Source organism: Anas platyrhynchos, chromosome 2, assembly GCF_047663525.1.
Source record: "Anas platyrhynchos isolate ZD024472 breed Pekin duck chromosome 2, IASCAAS_PekinDuck_T2T, whole genome shotgun sequence".
Classification (NCBI taxonomy): Eukaryota; Metazoa; Chordata; class Aves; order Anseriformes; family Anatidae; genus Anas; species Anas platyrhynchos.
The window spans coordinates 149612779-149631711 of NC_092588.1; the positions used below are offsets into that span (position 1 = coordinate 149612779).

At 40.8% G+C, this 18933-nt stretch overlaps 1 protein-coding gene across 1 annotated transcript in view; it reads left to right on the plus strand.

Moving 5' to 3' along the window:
- Window positions 1–4896: 4896 nt before the first annotated feature.
- The window catches only part of PTPRN2 (protein tyrosine phosphatase receptor type N2), a 643897-nt gene continuing 629860 nt past the window's right edge, over window positions 4897–18933 (plus strand). Inside the window, exon 1 of the mRNA XM_027450443.3 lies at window positions 4897–5187. Coding sequence (XP_027306244.3) covers window positions 5055–5187 — 133 coding nt within the window. The 5' untranslated portion in view covers window positions 4897–5054. The remainder of the gene's footprint in view (window positions 5188–18933) is intronic.

Genomic DNA, 18933 nt, shown 5'->3' on the forward strand with positions numbered 1-18933 from the left:
AAGAGTCTAAATGCTGTCTTGTCTGGGCATGGATATAGCATAAGCCTTTCTATCTCTTTCTCTCCTCATTCGCCGCCAAGGCATCTTAAAGCTGTGCCAAGATATCTAGGTTACTGAATCTTAGATAAACTGCCTGATAGATATTGTTCCCTGTGGATTTTGGACCCATTAACAGGACAAATGATCTGCAATTAACCCACTCAGAGGCCTTGATGGGGCGGGGGGAAGAGAGGGGAAGGGGCGGCAAGGGGAAGAAAAAATTAATAAGGTAATTTTAATGTCTTTTTTTTTTTTTTTTTTTTTTTTTTTTTTTTTTTTTTAAGGTGTGTTTTTCTATGCAGGTCTTAAGCATAGCTGGAATTGACCTTTTGTTCAGGCTCTTTATACTTGGATAAACTGACAAACAGCTCTGTGATCCTGAGACAGAGCATGCAGTTGTACCGTGCACAAATACACGTGTACTATTCCTATGATCCCACAGATGTACCTGTGCTTGTGTATACATAATTCCTGGCTGTAAATAAAAAACAGGTCTGCAAAAGTTCACAGACATGACCTCACTACCTGAGTACATGGAGAAATTCAGATGCTACCTGTGTGTTTTCTATTCCTCATACTTAGCTTTTATTATTTTAATCCTGTTTACTACATTTTACTCACATCACTTAATTGCTTATAAGCATGTAGAGAGGGTGGTGAGGCACTGGAACAGGCTCCCCAGGGAAGTGGTCATGGCACCAAGCTGCAGGAGTTCAAGAAGCATTTGGACAATGTTTTCAGACATTCAGGTCTGGGATCTGATTTTATTTTTAATTTTATTTTTTTGTGGTGGTCCTTTGGGGACTCAGGAGTTGGACTCAGTGATCCTTGTGGGTCCTTTCCAACTCAGATATGCTATGAATCTATGTAACTATTACGAGTATTTTCTCTTTGTGTATTTTTTTATACCCAAATCATTCTCTGGCAGTGCTCTACTTTAAATGAATCATGTATTTATCTACATTTATCTACCACCATCCAGTTTTTTGTTCATGTAATCTTGGTACCATTTCTTCTTACATTTCTAAAAGCTCTATCATTAACTCAGCTTCTTCCATGCTAAACCACCTCTGCTACCAACATCCTTTCTAACCTGTTTGCTTTTAATAACAGCATTGAATGGCCCAGTGAAAGAGAGAGACAGGGAAAAAGCGAGAGAGTGACCTTCTTAGTGTTAGGTCACCTCTTTGAATCAAACAGAGAAAACGTGAACATTTAAGATCTCATGCCGGGCAGGTGTCCTGGCTACCAGGCAATTTGTCATTCTGGGATCATTCTCAGAAAAATCCCCTTCCGAGTGGAAGTTTGCTTAAACCACATATGTTTCTCATGAAAAGCCTTAGTCAGACAACACAGCATTTTCAACCAGCGAAGTGTTGAAAACCTTCTGTTCAGCTGTGGTTACCATGGATAAAGATGCAAATCTCTCATATGTATAAAATCATATAGATTACCCAGCTCTCCTCTCACTTTGCCTGCCACATTTTTTTACACCTGTAAGGGAATAATAGACTCAGCTCCAGCAATTAAGGACATGATAAACTTTAATGTTATTCACTGTGCTGAAATTTTCAGAGCTGTAATTCCCAACACCATCCTCCCATATAGTCTCTCATTCAGATCCAGACACATTGCCAATGGAGAGCTGACACTCTCACCTCCTAGTGACCATTCAGTGTCTTTACCAGTTTAGAACCCCTTACCAAATAAATATAAATATGTCCTTACAGAAATAACTTACTGATGCACTCTTCTATTCCTTTTTCAAAACTGTCAAGTCCTAAAGTTTTGTTAGAGCCCCACAGCATCCCTGACTTCAAGAATGTAATTTCATTTTTTCCTAGTCTTTCTAGTAATTTTCCCAAATGACTTAAACCCTTCAGAATTTCTTCTTCCACAGTTCTGAAACCCATGGAAAACACCAGAATAAAAACCACAATCAAAACAACCTCATAAAGCCTGTTAGGCCTAAGCTCAGATGCTTAATTTATTATACAGGCTATTAAAAACCTTGGCACTGAGAAATGTCTTGAGAAAAAGATTGTGAACCGGCAAGTAACCTGCATGTGTCATAACATATTTACGCTGTAATTCTGTTATTCATCTAATTTACACAGAGACTGAAGGCTTGCAGTTTTTGCCCATGTCATTAATCAAACTCATTTTATGTAATCCTACTGACTTCAATCTGTCTGTTCCCGGAGCTTTAAAACAGGACTGTGTATCCTTCCTAGGTGCAGCCTACTATAAAACCATAAAATACAGCCAGGCAGGGAATACTTCAGACTTGCCAGTCCTGAGAACTGCTACTTGAGTTATTTCCAAATGCCCCATTCACCTACCAATTGACTCTTTACTCTTTTCTTGACACCTTGCTCCTGCCTTTCCTAACCTCGTGTACTCAAGGATTTCTTCCTGGCTTTACGGAATGCCCTTTCTGTCTTAATTTTTCACATTGCTTCACATGCATTTGAACAAATGTTATTATTTTGCTAATCCCCTGTACAAAGTGGCTACGAGTATTTTAATTTCCTTTTAAAATCCGCATAGTATTTGACCATAAATTCACAGGGGCTATGCAAATCGTTTGATGCAGAGCTGCAATGACTTCCAATAATACCACTATTTTGTATTTTGACGAACAACTTGTTCTCTCGGTGTGCCTGCCATTTGCTCCTTTCTTACCTTCAGTTGTTTTGCAGTTCTCTGCTAATTCAAATGACCTTTTTCCTTGTTCCTACTACTAGCTTTTAAAGCCAGATGGTTTGCATAACCCATGAGAATATACTAATTTATGTTTCAGCGCTTTCATTTCTCATCTTGTCCTTTCCATATAATGCTTTTCCCCCCTTTTTTTGCCTCTATCCTTTCAGTGCTCAGATTTCTTTCGGAATCGTTTAAATTGATTTCCTGAGGTAAAGAACATTTGGCTTAAAGAGACCTTTTGGGTTCATGAAACCACCCCCAGGCAAGGTGTAAGCAAGCATGTAACAGACCTCAAGGACAGAAATGCTTCAAAACATCACCCATCCCTTTTGAAAACCTTGGGCCAGCACCCAGCAACCAGTGTCCTTATATTTTTTTTTAAATTTCTGTTTTCTGAATCCAATATTGTTCTTGATTGCAGCCAAGATGCCAGCCTTACCCACCCAGCAAAGGAGGGGACTTTGCACTAAGCTCTAGAAACCATGACTTTTCCCTAGCATAGAGGTTCATGCTATTCCCTGAGTAAAACAGGAGTCTGCAACTGTTCATCAGGGCACCAAGAACTGTAAAAGCCCTGTTTGGGCCCTGCAGACCTCTGTGCAACCCTGTACCCAGAGCCTGGGGCAAGGCTTGCCCCTGGGCCACCAGCTTTGGCCTAAGGGTCCCAGCTGGTCCCATTGTGGTGGCTGGATGCCATGTGTTGACCCTGGTCCAGCTGCCACTTTTGTGAGCAAGGAAGAAGAGCTGGTGGGAAAGTGGCCGCAGAAAGCCCTTCAGCCACCCCATGCTTTTCCAGGATCAGTTTGTTCTGTAGGCTTTCTTAATTTTCTGGTCTTTGGCAAATTTTAATCCTTTAAAGTACCTTTGGGTGTGTCTGTCATGACTCTGACTAAAGTCACGGATGAAGTTTGTCAGGGAGTAGAGAGCTGTTTACCTCAAGTATGAAGATGATTGGAAGAATCTGAACTTCAGCAGCAAGAGAGGAATTAGGTACATAGATGTTGGGGTGACGGAGGGGGCTGGGACACAGTCATCCCTCACAGCAGCATGGAGCTGGATGTCCTGTCCAAACACAGATCTCCTGCCAGCAAACACAGCAGCTGTGCTATTTCAGCCTGGGGACTGCAAATTGCTGCGTTGAGGACTCAGTATGTGACACTGAGAGTTTGTGAATGAAGAGGCGGTCAATCACAGAAAAATTATAGAATCAGTAAGGTTGGAAGAGACCTCCACGATCATATGGTCCAACCATCCCCCTGCCACCAATGTCACCACTAAACGATGTCCCCAAGCACCACGTCCTTGATCACCCCCAGGGACGGTGACTCCACCACCTCCCTGGGCAACCTGTCCCAATGCCTGACTGCTCTTTCTGAGAAGAAATGGCTCCTCATTTCCAACCTGAACCTTCCCTGGTGTATCTTGAGGCCATTCCCTCTGGTCCTATGACCAGTTACCTGTGAGAAGAGGCCGACCCCCAGCTCCCCACACCTTCCTTTCAGGTAATTGTAGAGGGCAATAAGGTCTCCCTGAGCCTCCTCTTCTCCAGACTAAAAACCCCAGCTACCTCAGTTCTGTGTTTGTGCCTGAGCCCACTGCTCCCTCCCAGAGGTGGACCCAGTGTTCCCAGTCCCAGAGAGGCTGGGGATGGGGACAGGAGGTGGAGGATGAGGGGACCATAAGTGCCTCAGGTGCTGGAGGTGCTGGCCTGACGCCTCACAACGTCCTGCAGCAAGGCAAGTACTTTTCTGTGGAAAAACCCTAACGTAAATAAAAGACTATTGGGGAGGCCACAAGGGGAATCCACCCAGCTAGCGCATTTTCTAGGACAAAACTTTGACACGGGCTGCACTGGGTTTATGTGAAGCAGTCACACTGAACAACCCCCACCGCCGTCCTCCAACGCCCCATTCTCGGCCATCTTCGTGTGAGGGCTTTAAGCGGGAAGGCTCCGGCGCCTCACACCCGGGGCAGGCTCAGAGCCCCCCGGGGCTCGGGGGCAGCCCCCGGCCTCGTCCCCGCTTCTCCCCGCGGGTCCGGGCGCCCCCGGGCGGGGAAGGAGGGAGCCGGGAGCCTTCAGCAGGCAGCGGGGAGGCGGCGCCGCCGAGCGGGAAGGGGCAGCCCCCCGCCTCCGCCGGGCGGGCCGGGGCGGAGCGGAGCGGAGCGGAGCCGGCTCGGCGGCGGTCGCTGTCCTGGGTGTTGAACCGGCTGCGGGAGAAGGCGAAAGGGAAAGCGGGCGGCATGAAGTGAGGGGGGCCGGCGGCGGCGGGCAAGGGAGCGGCGGGGAGGCAGCCTGCGATGGGCCAGGCATGATGGGGGCGCTCGGCTCCGTCGTCCCTCTGCTGCTGCTGCTGCCGGCGGTGCTGCTGCTGCTGCTGCTGCAGGTCGTCGCCGCCGCCGCCCCGCGCAGCCAGCCGCCCTCCGCCGGCGAGGCGCGGATCGGTGAGTGGGGAGCGGGGCGGGGGGCGCAGGGGGGCTGGCGGGCAGCGGGGCCGAGCTGTTCCCCTCCTGCCCTCCCTCGGGAGCTGCCGGCCTCACACGGGCGGCCGCGCCCGTCCTCCGCTCACCTCACGGCCACCGGCATCCTCAGCTCGCCACCGGGCTCCCCGGCTCCCTCCCGGCTCGCCCGCCCGTCCCAGGGGGGATGCACCGGGGGGGGGACGAGGCTCTTGGGCTCCCCTCAGCGCTGCGAAGTTGCACCGAGGCCCCTGAAGTCGGGGTGGTGCAGTGGGGAGGCAGCCAGCCTCGAAGCGTTTGCCCCTCGCCCCAGCTGAGGGGTTTCAGCCATCACCATTGGAAAATGCAGGACCCTAGGCCACAGACCCCCGGCTTTTGGGGGAGACCACCCCTCAGTCGTTCTGCTGGAGGTGGGAATCAGCAGGGCTGAGGTGGTTAAGGGTGGTTTAGAGGTGTCTAAAAATACCCAGTCCAACCCCACGAAGACCATTAAGCAGCCACCTTCTGCTGAGATGTGCCCAGACAAACCCCCTCCTCTTTTAGAGGACACCTTCTGGATTTGACATCTGGAGGAGAACTCCCCACCTGCTAAAATCCTCCTCATGAGCAAGGAGGGGTCCTGAAAACAAACTCCGTGCACTCAGGGTCGATGCTGTTCTCCCGTGACCCTCCCAGGCAGTCAGTCCTCCCCTTGCACTGAGGCTCACCAGAATTGTCTCCAACGATACGTGTTAACACAGTCAGTCTCACTTCACTTGCAGTATCTTCCCCAAACTCACCTTAAACCAAGAAGGTCGTAACTTGTTTTTTGTCCCAGTTTAAGAGCTACCTAGAGTGGTTATGGAGATCAGAGAGTGAAAGCTAAACTAGCTGTCTCTAAGAAACCTTTTCTTCGGAAGACAAAATATAAAATGACTTTCAGTAACAAAGCAAGCCTTTCACAAAAGTATCCTCATGTATGCTCTGTTTATTAAGGAAGAATTAAAATCAGCTGACTTTTTTTTTTTTTTTTTTTTTTTAATGAGGCTTGAGTCAAGTGGCAATAAAAACGATCTATTAAATGCTTGCTCTAAGTGAAGGTGGTGATGCAAGGTTTTAAGGAGAAACATTTTGGACTGGATATACCCCTCCCTTCCTTCTCTCTCTCCTGGTTGCTATAGATATAGACTGTTTCTCCTAATCTTCTGGGGAGAAAGCTTGCATAAAAACACTGAAAGTAAGAGCTGCAATTTTAATGTTTAATAATAATGTGCTGGGTTATGCATTGTGCTTTCAAACTAGCCAGATTTTGATTCACTCTCCCTAAACATGAACTGCCAATCAATCTGGGTCACAAAATATTTTTCAGTGTGTTGTAGCTACAAAGCAATGTTTGTGTGTTTGTCACTTCCCTGTAGCTTCCCTGTGCTTCTGCCTCAGCAAGGATGCCTGCCAGCCTGTAAAGGCTGTCCTTGGAAAGGAGTGGGGGCAGAGCAGGCTGCATTTACACAGTGAATCCGGTGGTCTAGGAGGTATGGTTCAGAGATCTGTCAATAGCAGCGAAGCAAGTTCAACCTTTCTACTTCTGTCTGGGATGGGGAAATATCTGATATCTCACAGTTCTGAAAGAGGGGGAAGGGTTTATTGCATTTGACAAGATGCAGGAAAATGTTTGCATTGCTGAAACTGAAGCAGTTTTAGCTGTCCCTTCTTTTAGAGTTCCCTTCTTTCTTTTATCGACCAGTGTTACCAATTTAAGTAATCTCGAGTTCGAACTATCTATTATAGTAGATTCCATACAACTGTAGATTGCAATTTTTAGGCACAAAGAGGAGATGCAAATGTAATTTTACAAGGTATCTGAGTCTGGGGATTCTTTATGGTTATAGGTGGAAGATACCCATTTAGTTTCTTCTTGGACAGTCCCATTTTCTTTAACTGAAAATTAAACACATGCATTATAAAACCTCTGTAACACATGCTGGAAACTGCTTTAAAAGCCATGTAATTACAGAAACAGTTTTTTTTTTTTTTTTTTTTTTTGTATTAATTTTTATTTTTTAAATTAATAAAACTATTAAGTGTTTCAGAAAGTCTTCCTGAAAGCTGATTCTGAAGTAGAAGTTTATGACCTTTATTATTTTATGGGGTGTTTTCATCTTATTTTGTTCTTTTTGTCTTTTTTTTCCTCAACTTTTCTCTGTGCTTTCCATCATGGTAGTCATCTCCAAATGGTGATCTGTTTCTTTTGTCACATACTTACAAACTTGTTTAGGAAGTTGGAAGTTTTAAAGTCATAATTAAATAAAATAATGTATCTTTGGATTTGTGCTTCTTCTGCCTGTATAATTCATGAGGCTTTGTAGATTGTTCCTGTGGGGAGGTGTTTTTATAAGATGCTATTCTCAACAAGAGCACATATTGTCTTCTGCTTCTTCCATTTCTTGACATTTATAGTAGTTTTTAAAATGTGAACAAACAAGGAAAAGTACGGCCCTTCTCTCTCTGCCTCTTTCCCAGGTTTAGCCCAGGAAAGATATTATCTTTCCACAACAAAAAATACACTGAGTACATTTTAGTGTTCATTAGTCTTTGGTGAAACAGCAGGACTGGGAATTTAATATTCTAAATTAATCTTTATTTGTTTATAAAACACAATCCATTTGAGATTGTGGAACTTTTTTAAAAGTGTTTTACAAAGTAATCTCCTGTAAACAATCTATCCCAATTATGCCTGCTAAATTCTTCAGACTTGGATTGTTCTGCTCCTGTAATGATGGCTGTATAGTGTTTTTTTTATAATTAACTTTTTTTTTTATTAGCAAATGATTATGCTGAGGAATAAGTTAATCTTAAAATTTTCATATTTAAACTTCATAGTTAAACTTATAATTTTCGTAGTAGATATGCTGGGTGAAGTAGAGACCAAAGTAAACTGTGAACATTGATTATCAAATTATTTCATTAGTCCTAAAATAATTTATAGTAGAAGTCATTCCAATATATACTGGTATATACCATATATATAGTCATTCTGATATATACTGGTAAAGAGAGTAAGTCTGGGCATGCTGCAGTGCCTTCGCATTGACCTCTAATGTGTAAAATGATGCATATAACCTTCAGTGAATGCGAGTATAATTTGGGAATAGAAATTAATCCTTTGTGCTGCTCATCATCCTGATTTTTTTTTTTTAATCTGAAGTTTCTTCTTAAATGTGTTCTGCTGTGGAAATTTCTAGAAGCAGTTGTTCCATGCACCATGTAAGAAGTTCCTTCAAAGTTGTATTCAAATCATCATTTGCAAATTTCTGCCGCTTGCATGCCTATGGTTTTAATTTTTAACTATCAAAAAGACAAGTTGGTCAAATTTCAACTTATAAACATGTAAGATTCTTTCAAGCCATAGCTGTGAGCGTGTTACATTTCGTTAGCATTTAAATGCGGTTGACTTTACTCAAAGACTTTTATATAACGTTGCATGTAAATTGTAGGGTAAATTGTAGGACTTTCAAAAAGTGCAGTGTGAATGTTTAATGGTGGAAAGAAATAATTTCAGCATAGGTTAGGAATTTCCTTTGATTGTAGTTGAACAGAAGTAAGAAATAAGAACAGGGATTTCATTTACCATTGTTGGAAAGAATTTCTTCAGTGCGGATTCTTACATTACAAGAGGATGAAGTAAATAGTAGGACAAATAACAAAATAGAAAACCTTTGGCTTTGAGTCAGTGCTTCACATATGATGCAAAGGATGTCGTGATAGAGAGCCTTTGCCTGTGGCTGTTGCATGGGGAATGGCAAAAATGTGGATCTTGTTTTAGTTCTTGTTGGGTGGATGTTACCATGACAAAATTAACTATTGTTCTCATTTCTCATTGTCAACCATCTTGGAGAGCCATGACTGAAGCTAGACTTAAATTTTGCTTCCTGCCACAACTTTGAGCTGAGCTGTAGCTCACTGAAGTCAATGTCAGCCTTCCCATTGACTTCCACAGCATTTGGATCAAAATTCCAGTTGAGTCTTGCAGCAACTGGCTGAGAAAGTAGGGGAATTAGTGTTACCATCTGTTCAGCAGATAGAATAGCTTGACTTTGCCATGACAGAGTAATTTGGGACTTCTTATAGGCACGGAGTTATTTTGGTATTGTATTGCTTTGATGTAATTATTAATGATATGTAATTTATGGTACAATGGTAGCAAAGAAACCTAACAAGACAATAATTTAAGTAAGGCAGTGCTATGTACTCATAAAGTGAAGGATTCAATGCAAGAATTTTCCCTTCATCAAAAGTATTTACTTGCTTTCTTGTATTCTAGAAATGTTTCTAAGTAAGCAGTCATGTCAAAAAGCAATGCTAATGTCTAGCTTGATATCAAGGTATGTGTATCTGCTAGTTCCATTGAAAAGGAGGTAAGAATATGCATGGATTTTTTTGACAGGTCATGACTGTCACAGGAAGTGAATTAATTCATTTATAGGTAAAAGGAAGTCATTGCAGAGTGTTCTGGAGGTTGTCCATAGGATGGGATTTCTAGAGAGGCTTTCTTCTTTTATCTGATTACCTGATTGAGAGAAAACAGATGAAGTTCTGGAAATACAAGCTCCTTTCTGCTTCGCACCTGAGCATACTTCAACATTTCTCATTGTTGTTTGGTGAAGTAAAATAGTATTTCTACTTGTCTTACTTCTTTTTTTGTTACCGAGGAAGAATACCAGACCCCAAAACTTCATCATACTGCACCATCATCATGCCATGCCATCAGTCAGTCTACCAAGAGGAAATGAGGTTACTCCTAGCTGTAAGATCCTGGAATACTTGCGCAGTTCTGCTAACAGCAAAGGGTATTTGATGTTGACACGTTGATGATAAATAATCAGTTGCCTGTGAACTTTGCCACAGTGAACAGCAATGTTTTTAAACATCAGTGTGGAGAGACTGCCCTCAGTGAGAAAAGGGCAACTGCAGTCCCTGAAGGCAGTGGAGGCCACTGATAAGTGGGGAGCTGAGGTTCGTTGATCAGGTTTACATTGTCTGGTAAGAGAGCATAAGAATATGATCTTACATTTAGGTGATTGGCTTTGGTCATATGTATCCAAATCCACAGGAAGGAAGCCCAGAATAGTATATATGCCAGCTTCCTCAAAACAATGAATGTTTTGACCTCACTGTAAGCCTAAAATTTTGAAAAACCTCTGAAGCTATTCTTACAAGAACTGGATATTTAAGGTCTTGCTAAAATCCGTGTTAGTGTTTACAAGCAGATTTAGGAGGGCATCCAATGAAGACTGAAGGAAAGATCAACCTGGTCCTGGTGATAAAGCTGGCAAAGGATGGAAAGCATCCAAGAGGGAAAGGCCACTGCTAATCTCCATTGAAGACAGGATGCTGAGCTGGATGTGCCTTTGGTCAGGCTCAGCATGGTCATTCTTGATAAATTTAGGAAGTTAAGTAATATTGTTGCTGGTGAAATGGCTTTATGTTTGCAGATAAAGAACAAGCAGGTGAAGATGCAGAAGAAGAAGAGACAAACAGCATGTTTTCATGGGAACAATCAGAAGAGAGGCCAAGGAGTAGAGGCATTTGGGGAATGTGGATGTTTAAAAAAGGAAATGAGAAATGAGGTGTTAAAGTAAATGCATTGCAATTGAAGGTCATGAATGAAGATTAATGTGTTGTATAGGCTCTACAAATATGTAAACTGATGACTCGATGGGGTTACTCATTCTCATAGAGGAGCCAGTCAAACGCAGCAGCAAAATTGAGATGTTCAATGGGCCTGGTGGAGGCATGAGAAAATGAGGCAAGGTGACAGGAAGGAAAAGCAGAAACATCAGTTCATTCATTTAGGCCAAAACTATGGCCACAGGGGAGTCAGGTAATGTGTGTAGACTGTGAAAAGTTGTCTGGGGATAGCAAAGAAGGATGAAGTTCTCCTAACGTGAGAGCTGGGATTCATCTAACTAAATGTGATTATTTGAGCTAATCACTCCAGGTACCTTTTAACCTAGATCTAGTTTATACATTTCAATTTTTCTTTCCCAAATGTACATAGCTAACACGGGTCAGATAAATATCTCCCAGAATGCAGCTATTCCTTTCCACTTGGTATTGTCTTCTGTTGTGTAATATTCCCAGGACAGGGAGACTACCTCTCTGGCTATAAGTATCTACGTGGCTGGTATTGCATAATAACAATGAAAAAATCAGATGCTCAGGTTACGCTTGGGGAAAGGCAAGCATACTTGGGGAGTCATTCACCTTTCTTCCCCCACTTAAGAGAGCCTAATGACATAGCTTAAAGTGAAGGTAGGTTGGTTGAAGATCACCTCCTGTATTACTTCAAAACCACAGGCATGACTTTGAGATGTGTAGGTCTCACCAGTAAGCTGGTTAGGAAGGTCTTGTGATTTGTCAAGCATGTTTGTCACATAAGGGGCTGAAATGAGTAATGCTGCTGAAGGACTCCACTAGACCTGGAAAAATTTTTCCTTGAGACAGTCACCTCTGGTAATTGCAAACAGATAAAAGTGACCTCTGAATAAGATGGATGAAATGTGCAGACTGGACTGAGTGAGTAAAGGAAATAAAGCAGGTAAATGAGCAGGTAAATGGTCTGCAGGTAAGATGATAGACAAACGTGGGGGAGTCTGGTGGTGGGAGAGCTGAAGGAAGACACCGTGGGACTTCCTTGTTTTGGACAGTCAAGAGAGAGCATGAAGGGTACGGAGGTTAATGTGTCTGTAGGATTACTGAGTTTTCCTATGTGAGTTTTAGGGCCTTTGCTTTGAGGGGGGTTGGGATGACTCTATTTTTATCTCAACAATTTCACAGTGTCAATAATACACTATAGCATTCCCAGTAACAGTAGGGCATTCAGAACAGCTGTGCTCATCAAAAACTTAAAAAACTTTTTTCTGAAAAGATTAGCAAGGCTTAGCTTTATAGAATTTATTCCTTTTGAGAAGGAATTTTTGAGAAGTAAAGTAGCTTAGGAAATTACTGCATCCTATTTTTTTCTAGAGTTTCTTTCAGCGCAACATACTTGACAAGTACTAAACAGTCTGCTGATGCACAGCCTTTTTCAACCGGTAGTTAACACATAACATTGCATACCTACTTTGCCTCAAACTAATAAGTTGATAAAACAAGCTATTTTAAGGCGTAAAAATCAGTGACTAGAAGTTTTATGGGAAGTACAGCTGGTTGTAGTGGGTGTAAGGTCTTTTCTTTCAGTCATAGCTTAACAGCACGCAATGATGGTTACATAAGCTTGAAATCAGAGCCAACAAGTACAAGGTAAAGCAGAAGGATGTACATGCCTCCCAAAATGTAATATACTTCCAGATGCCCTCAGAGAAAATAATGCAAGTGAGACCAAGCACGCATTACATAATGAGCTTACAAAATTTAGCAAAAGGCAGGAACACCCAGACACATGTAAAAAACTTGTTTACCCTCCTCCCCATTTGTCTTTGATCTCTCAGGCTTGCACCTCAACACATTCTACAAAATACCTTACCAAAATCAATCTTTGGTGCTGAAAGATAGATATACGGGATTTCTGGCACATCAACATTTTCTGTTCCCATTATTCTGCAGGAGATAATTACCTGCCTATCTCTTGCTGTCCTAAAAGGGCTAAAGATATTCTTCCTTATTAACATTCTGGTCTGCACCGAAGGGCTATCTTTCCCCTAAAACTTTCTAAGGGTGGTTAATACAATTTAGCTGAACTCAGAGCAGTTCTTTCTGACAGTTGCTTTACTTGGAAGGAGAAGGTCTCATCCTCAGGCCTGATGAAGAGTTTGTGTGCTAAGAAATGGTCTGTGTTTTTTCAACTATTACCAGGCAGCAGCTTTGCAATACAGAATGTTTGGCAGTAGCAACTGTTTATGGTATTCCTGCCAGGAAATGCTTGATCTTGCCTTTGGACAGGGTATTGGTTTTGCTGAAAAAAAAAAAAAAAAAAAAAAAGTCACAGCTTCTTTCACGAGTTATAGCAGGACTGATGTTAGTGCTGGTATCCCTGAAATGGCAACAGGGAGGTGCGTTTGGGGATAGAACTGTTTTATGCTGATAGTGCCCCTGAATTCTCCACAGCATGAAACTTTGACTTGGGTTGTCCTTATAAAAGAGAGTCTCCTATTAACCTGAGCTTTCTGTTAGAAAGGATTTGGAAGTCAGATTTCATACTCTATTTACTCTTCAGATGTGAATTATAAACACAGCAGCAAGGATGATAATCTGTGATTAATGGAGATAAGACACCACCAAAGAATGTGAATGTTAATTCTTTTTTAAAGAATATGGACATCATGGTGTATTTCTCTTGCAGGATGATTTGTTATAATTTATAATTTGGAATGTGGAATGCTTTATTTGCTATCTGATATGATAAATGTTAGGCTATCAAACATCTTCAGTGAGCTATTGCTCTTTTCATGCCCATTCCTTTTCTAGATTTGAGCACAGCTCAGTATTCCAGTATGGAGTTAGTGCAATGTTTCTTACACTGGCAAAATATTGTACCCTTATGTCTTCTCAGCTAAGCACTGTTTTCTACAGTCATGGCATCTCCGCATGGATTATAGCGACTGCTCCCATTTGTTGGAGAAGGCTGTAGTCACCAGGCACTATCCTACTTCTTACTTTGTACTCAAAGAAGAAAGCAAGGAGGAAGGAGGGGAAGTTGGGAATTAGGCATCTCTCGTGGGTTTCTGGAAATAGACGAATGTTAATGAAGACAAGATCCCAAAGTAAATATCAGGCAAATGAATGAAGGTGAACACATCTTGGAGTTAGTGACATGGCTGACAGTGATAAACCCCAAAAATTCTTCAGCAGAGTGTTTTCCTTTTAGATTTTTGATTTCATTTGATCCATATTTAAGAAACATCTTTTTAGTTTATTTATTTTTTGTAACACTTAAAATCTGGGGTCCAGTTCTGCAATGTTCCCTTTCCTTGAACTGAATGAAATTTCCGTGTGAACTGAAATTCCAAAGATTTTAAAATACTCTTGTTAGCACTACCTATCTGAAGGTTTATTTTGGTTAACTAGGTCAGCTCTTAGCTATGATTTACCAACATGCATTACATTCAGGGGATGACTTCCATGGTCAAATTGCAGCAATAAAAGTTGCTTATTCAAAATGAATGCAACAATAGTAAAAACAAATGTTGAAGAAAAAAAACCCACAAAGTTAACTACAATCCTCTGTGCTATCTGTTATTTTCCATCTTCAGAGTGACAGAAAAATGAAACGATGTTCTTCGGAAGCAATTACACTTTTAGGCAGGATAAAATTTATAATGCTATAATCAAACAGCATTTAAAAAGCAGAATGGGAAGGCTGTTTTAGTACTCTGCGTGTTTGGTTTTATGCCACCCTACCAGACAAAGATCTACAGTTGAGGGCTTTTTTTTTTTTCCCTGTCCATTTGCTTTTGTTTCTCTGGGTAACACCTGCTCTATAGAGTTGGTAATCTGAAAGTAAATAACTGGGAAGGGAGGAGGAAATGGACACAGCACACAAGCTTGAGAATAAACAGCTGTCAAATGGCTGACATTTTAGAAAGCAGAGCACAGCTTTTATGAAGGACCCGATCCAGCTTGAATGGAGGATCTGATCACACCCAGTTGTCAAATTTTCCTAATTAAATAATTACCTGAGAGGATTTTAGAACAATACATTATCATCTTCAGGTTGTAGAACTGTTTTTCTAGTTCAGCAGATAGGAAGGAGCTCTGAAATTTTCAGCTCCCCAGTGCCGGGCTGGCTGTGCAGGTGGCTACTAGGAGTGTAGTTGTGCTGCTTTCTCTGAGCTTGCAGTTTAGGGAGGTTTATGTCATGCAGCATGAATTTTATAGAGAGAGAAACTAAATTAAATAGGGGTGTGTGTAAACAGAGGGAGGGACTCACTTAAGCCTCAGTATGGAGGTGCCAGAATGTGACCAGAGGTATATGTGTGTTTAGCCACCTATTGCTTGTTTAACAGGGTGGGCATCTTTTCGTTATCTTTCTTTGTACCCATCCTGTATTAGGGTAATATTAACTGGTTCATCACTGCATGAGAAGACTCTGCTCCCAACAGAAGTGTAACATCCAGCCTTTCATGAAGAGCTTCACCAGTTTTCCTGGAACTGTTCAGTGTTTGGTGTAAATGAGAAATGTTGCAGGTCCAGTTCCTTCTGACGTTGCTGGTTTTAGTCCAGAGTTCCTGGATTTACGGTGATTTAAGACATCAAATGTTTGAACAGGGCTTGCTTACAGCTGTTTTTATAGAATACGATTAGCTCTATTTAAGATAGGGTATTAGCAAATAAATATTTGAACATTGTCTTTCTAGCCAACTTTCCATCATCTCTTTTCCAGTCTGGAAGACAGCCTTCCCTCAGGAGCTCCCACATTTTCCAGCAGGTGAAGAATCTATCTACTGTGGTTTCTGTTGAGTGAAGACTCATTCTTACCTTTATTTTTTTTTTTCCACCTTTGGGTCCCTTCAGCTCTTGTCAGCTGTGCTAACAGAACTCTGTTTGACCAGCCTCACCATCGCTGTGTAACCTTTGGAAAGTCCTTAAAGTCCTTCCTGGTTTGTAAAAAAAAAAAAAAAAAAAAAAAAAAAAAAAAAAAAAGAAACCATTTGCTGCCTGCAAATGTGACACTTCCTGAATACACATTAGATAAAGTACATAACTTGCTTGTAAAGTAGAGCTTCAGAAGTTAATTATACAGATGTGTATGTATAAATGAAAGCAATGAATTCTGATAGAGACATGTGGGAAACACAAAAACAGAAAAAAAAGGGGAAGAGAGAGTGTTAGGAATAAATAGCCTTTAAATGTGACACGGTGGAAGTTGGCATAGTGTCATCTCTCTGTTCTGCTGGAGTCCGTACACAACATCTCCTCTTCCGAGTCTTCGAAAGTAAACAATCAGTAAACTAGCATCTCTGTTGTATAGAGATTAATTTCATTATGTACTTTCTCAACACTAGTTCATTCCACTGTATTTTACACACTGTTTATGCACACCTATTTTTAGTCACATTTCATTTGTGAATAATGCATCAGGTATTATGATGATAGTTTTTTTCGTGTCATAAATCACTAGAGAGCTGTTTCTATAATAGTTTGTTACCTGAAAGCTATGATTAAGCCTGCCTGTTTAATTTTGGTTCTGATTGCCTATGCAAATACTTAGGCATATGCTTAACTATAGGGAAGTGCTCTTGTCACTTAGGAAATGGGACTGCTCCCCCCATTTGCTTTCACCGTAGGTTACAAAGCAGTTTTGATTATACCTTGAATTTGTATATAATCAGGACTTTGTTTCATTTGTATTTGAGAACTTTAACAACATCCAGATTTCACACACTGGAAGAGTCTGTAATAACAAATTTCACAGTGCTGTCACCCGTGTGCATCTTTAGGGTTACTTAAAGAATTTGTGGTATTGCCAGATAAGATAATTAGAGCAGGGTTTTTAAATTGAGAATAGATACGAATTCCTCAAATTACTTTGAATCTGCTATTTGGAATGCCTTCTGCAATAACAATACTTTGTCTGTCATTTACTTTGTTCTTAATTGATATGGCACACCACTTTAGGATGAGTTAGAAGCTTTGGTTTTCATTCTCCTCTGATGGGTAGGTATCTGGTGACATCTGGGATGGGCTGTAAAAACCTACATTTGAGAAGATGCAAATTAACCGCACATATCTCTGAAGGAGGATTAGTGCCAAAACTGATGCTTTACAACTGCAAGAAACCTGGAGGAGTTTGTTTCTCCTCTTCCAAAGCTGATCCCCAGTATGCACATTGCTAGCTCTCCCTCAAAAGAATAACTTTAACTGGACCTTAAAAATCAAGGAGAGAACACCAGGTATCTTGTAGTTAGAGAGCAAATAAATATACATTTCTGTGATAATCTCCAGATGAATGAATTTTGTATTCACTCTGCAATTTCTCAGTTCATATATTATCTATGTGTAGTTATTCTCCATATGTGAGAAATTGGAAATAGCTTTTTATTCTTGGTCTCATCTCAGGAGGTGCAAAGTTAAATCTGCAAATACATCTTTTTGCAAATGTAAGCTTTTTTTTTTTTTTTTTTTTATGAAAATTGTACGTTGCTATAGAATTAAAAATTATTAGGAATTTTCCCTTTGAGGCAATTGAGAATTTTCTCCACAGAAGAGAGACCACTGGGTAGCTGTGGGGAAAGAAAGTAGGACAGAATGCAGCAAGTGAGAAGTCATTATGGAAATTGCTAAAAACTTCAGTCACCTTTTCCGCTGCATTCTTATCCATGCTGAATATAAACTTGAGTCCTCTGAGGAGCTTTCCTGTGCTTTTAACTTGACCCAGAACTCTCTTAAGCCAGTGTTTAAGTTTAAAGAGCTTGTTAGGAAGATGATAATGTAGTGACAATAAAGCGATAGTTTTTAGGTTTGATAAAATACCTGTATATTTTCCAGATTTTAGAATAAGAATTTTGTCAATGTCACATGGTATTTGTGGGATGAATTATCAAAAAACAGTCAAGTGGGGCAAAAAGGAAAGGGATGATTTCAGATAATCACTCTTGCTTTAAAAAAGCTTATCTACAGTAACATTTTGGCATTTTGACTAAAGGTAGAACAATCCTGAAGCAGGTAAATAGTCTAGATGTGGCTAAACACAAACTCTCCTCAAAAAAAAACAAACAAGATTTAGTCCCAGAAACTGAATTGGAAATGATGCCAGAATTTGCTCATTACCCCCTGAAACACTAATATTTTATAAGAAATAAAATTAAGTCAGTTTTTAGTAGTAACTGTTAGCATAGTGCTAAGTATTTCTTGCCACTGTGGGCAGAAAATACACGAGGTTAAATGTTGTGTTTGCAGAACTGTTCCAGCCAGAAGTCTCTGTCTCTATCAAAGTGCTCCCAGTGGCTTCCCATAGCCATGGGAAGTATAAATATAAATTTGGCTGTACAAAAAATGCCATGCCTTTGTATTGTGCTTTGGATTCCAGTACACGTGTGAATGAAAAATACATTACATTAAGACAGAAGACAGATTTCACATATTGAGCTGGATTTTTCTATACACTGAAGCGATCCCATCACTAAAACCTTCTGCTTGATGCAGAAGGAGGCAGTATAAAAATCTGTAGCAGTTCTGTATGGTAGCATGTGAAAGCTATTGAAATGACTTTAAGTGGACTTTAGAGTAAGCAAAATATACCCTTCATTTGCATATACTTTTCAGCTGATTTGTTTGCCCTTAGAATTAGAAAGGAATAGGTCAAGGATTTGTTTTATTTCTTGTTTTAAAGACTATTTTTTATTAGACCCTCTGTCTAATTTTGGTGCAATATTCCACTGCTCTTCTACAAAGATGCATTCCATTCATAAAATTATGGTTTCTGCTTCCTGCAATGCTTTTGTAATGTAGAGATTTTGAGTGAACACCAGTGAGGTCCATCCCTGTTCAGTTTGTAAGAATTTGTCAGCTGCTAGTCCAGGGTACTGGATTTTGCACATAGAAAAAAAATATAATTAACAGCAGAATCTTTTTTTTTTTTTCTTAATTCTGTTAGCTTAATTTTTCCCTCAAATTAGTGTGAAATAATAAAAGTGAACAATCATGCATAAAATTTGTATGTAAATATGAAATATATAATAGCACAGTGGAGATATGTAACTGAATAAGGTAGAAATGAGGTGCAGTAGGTGTATATTTTACTGATTTACCATG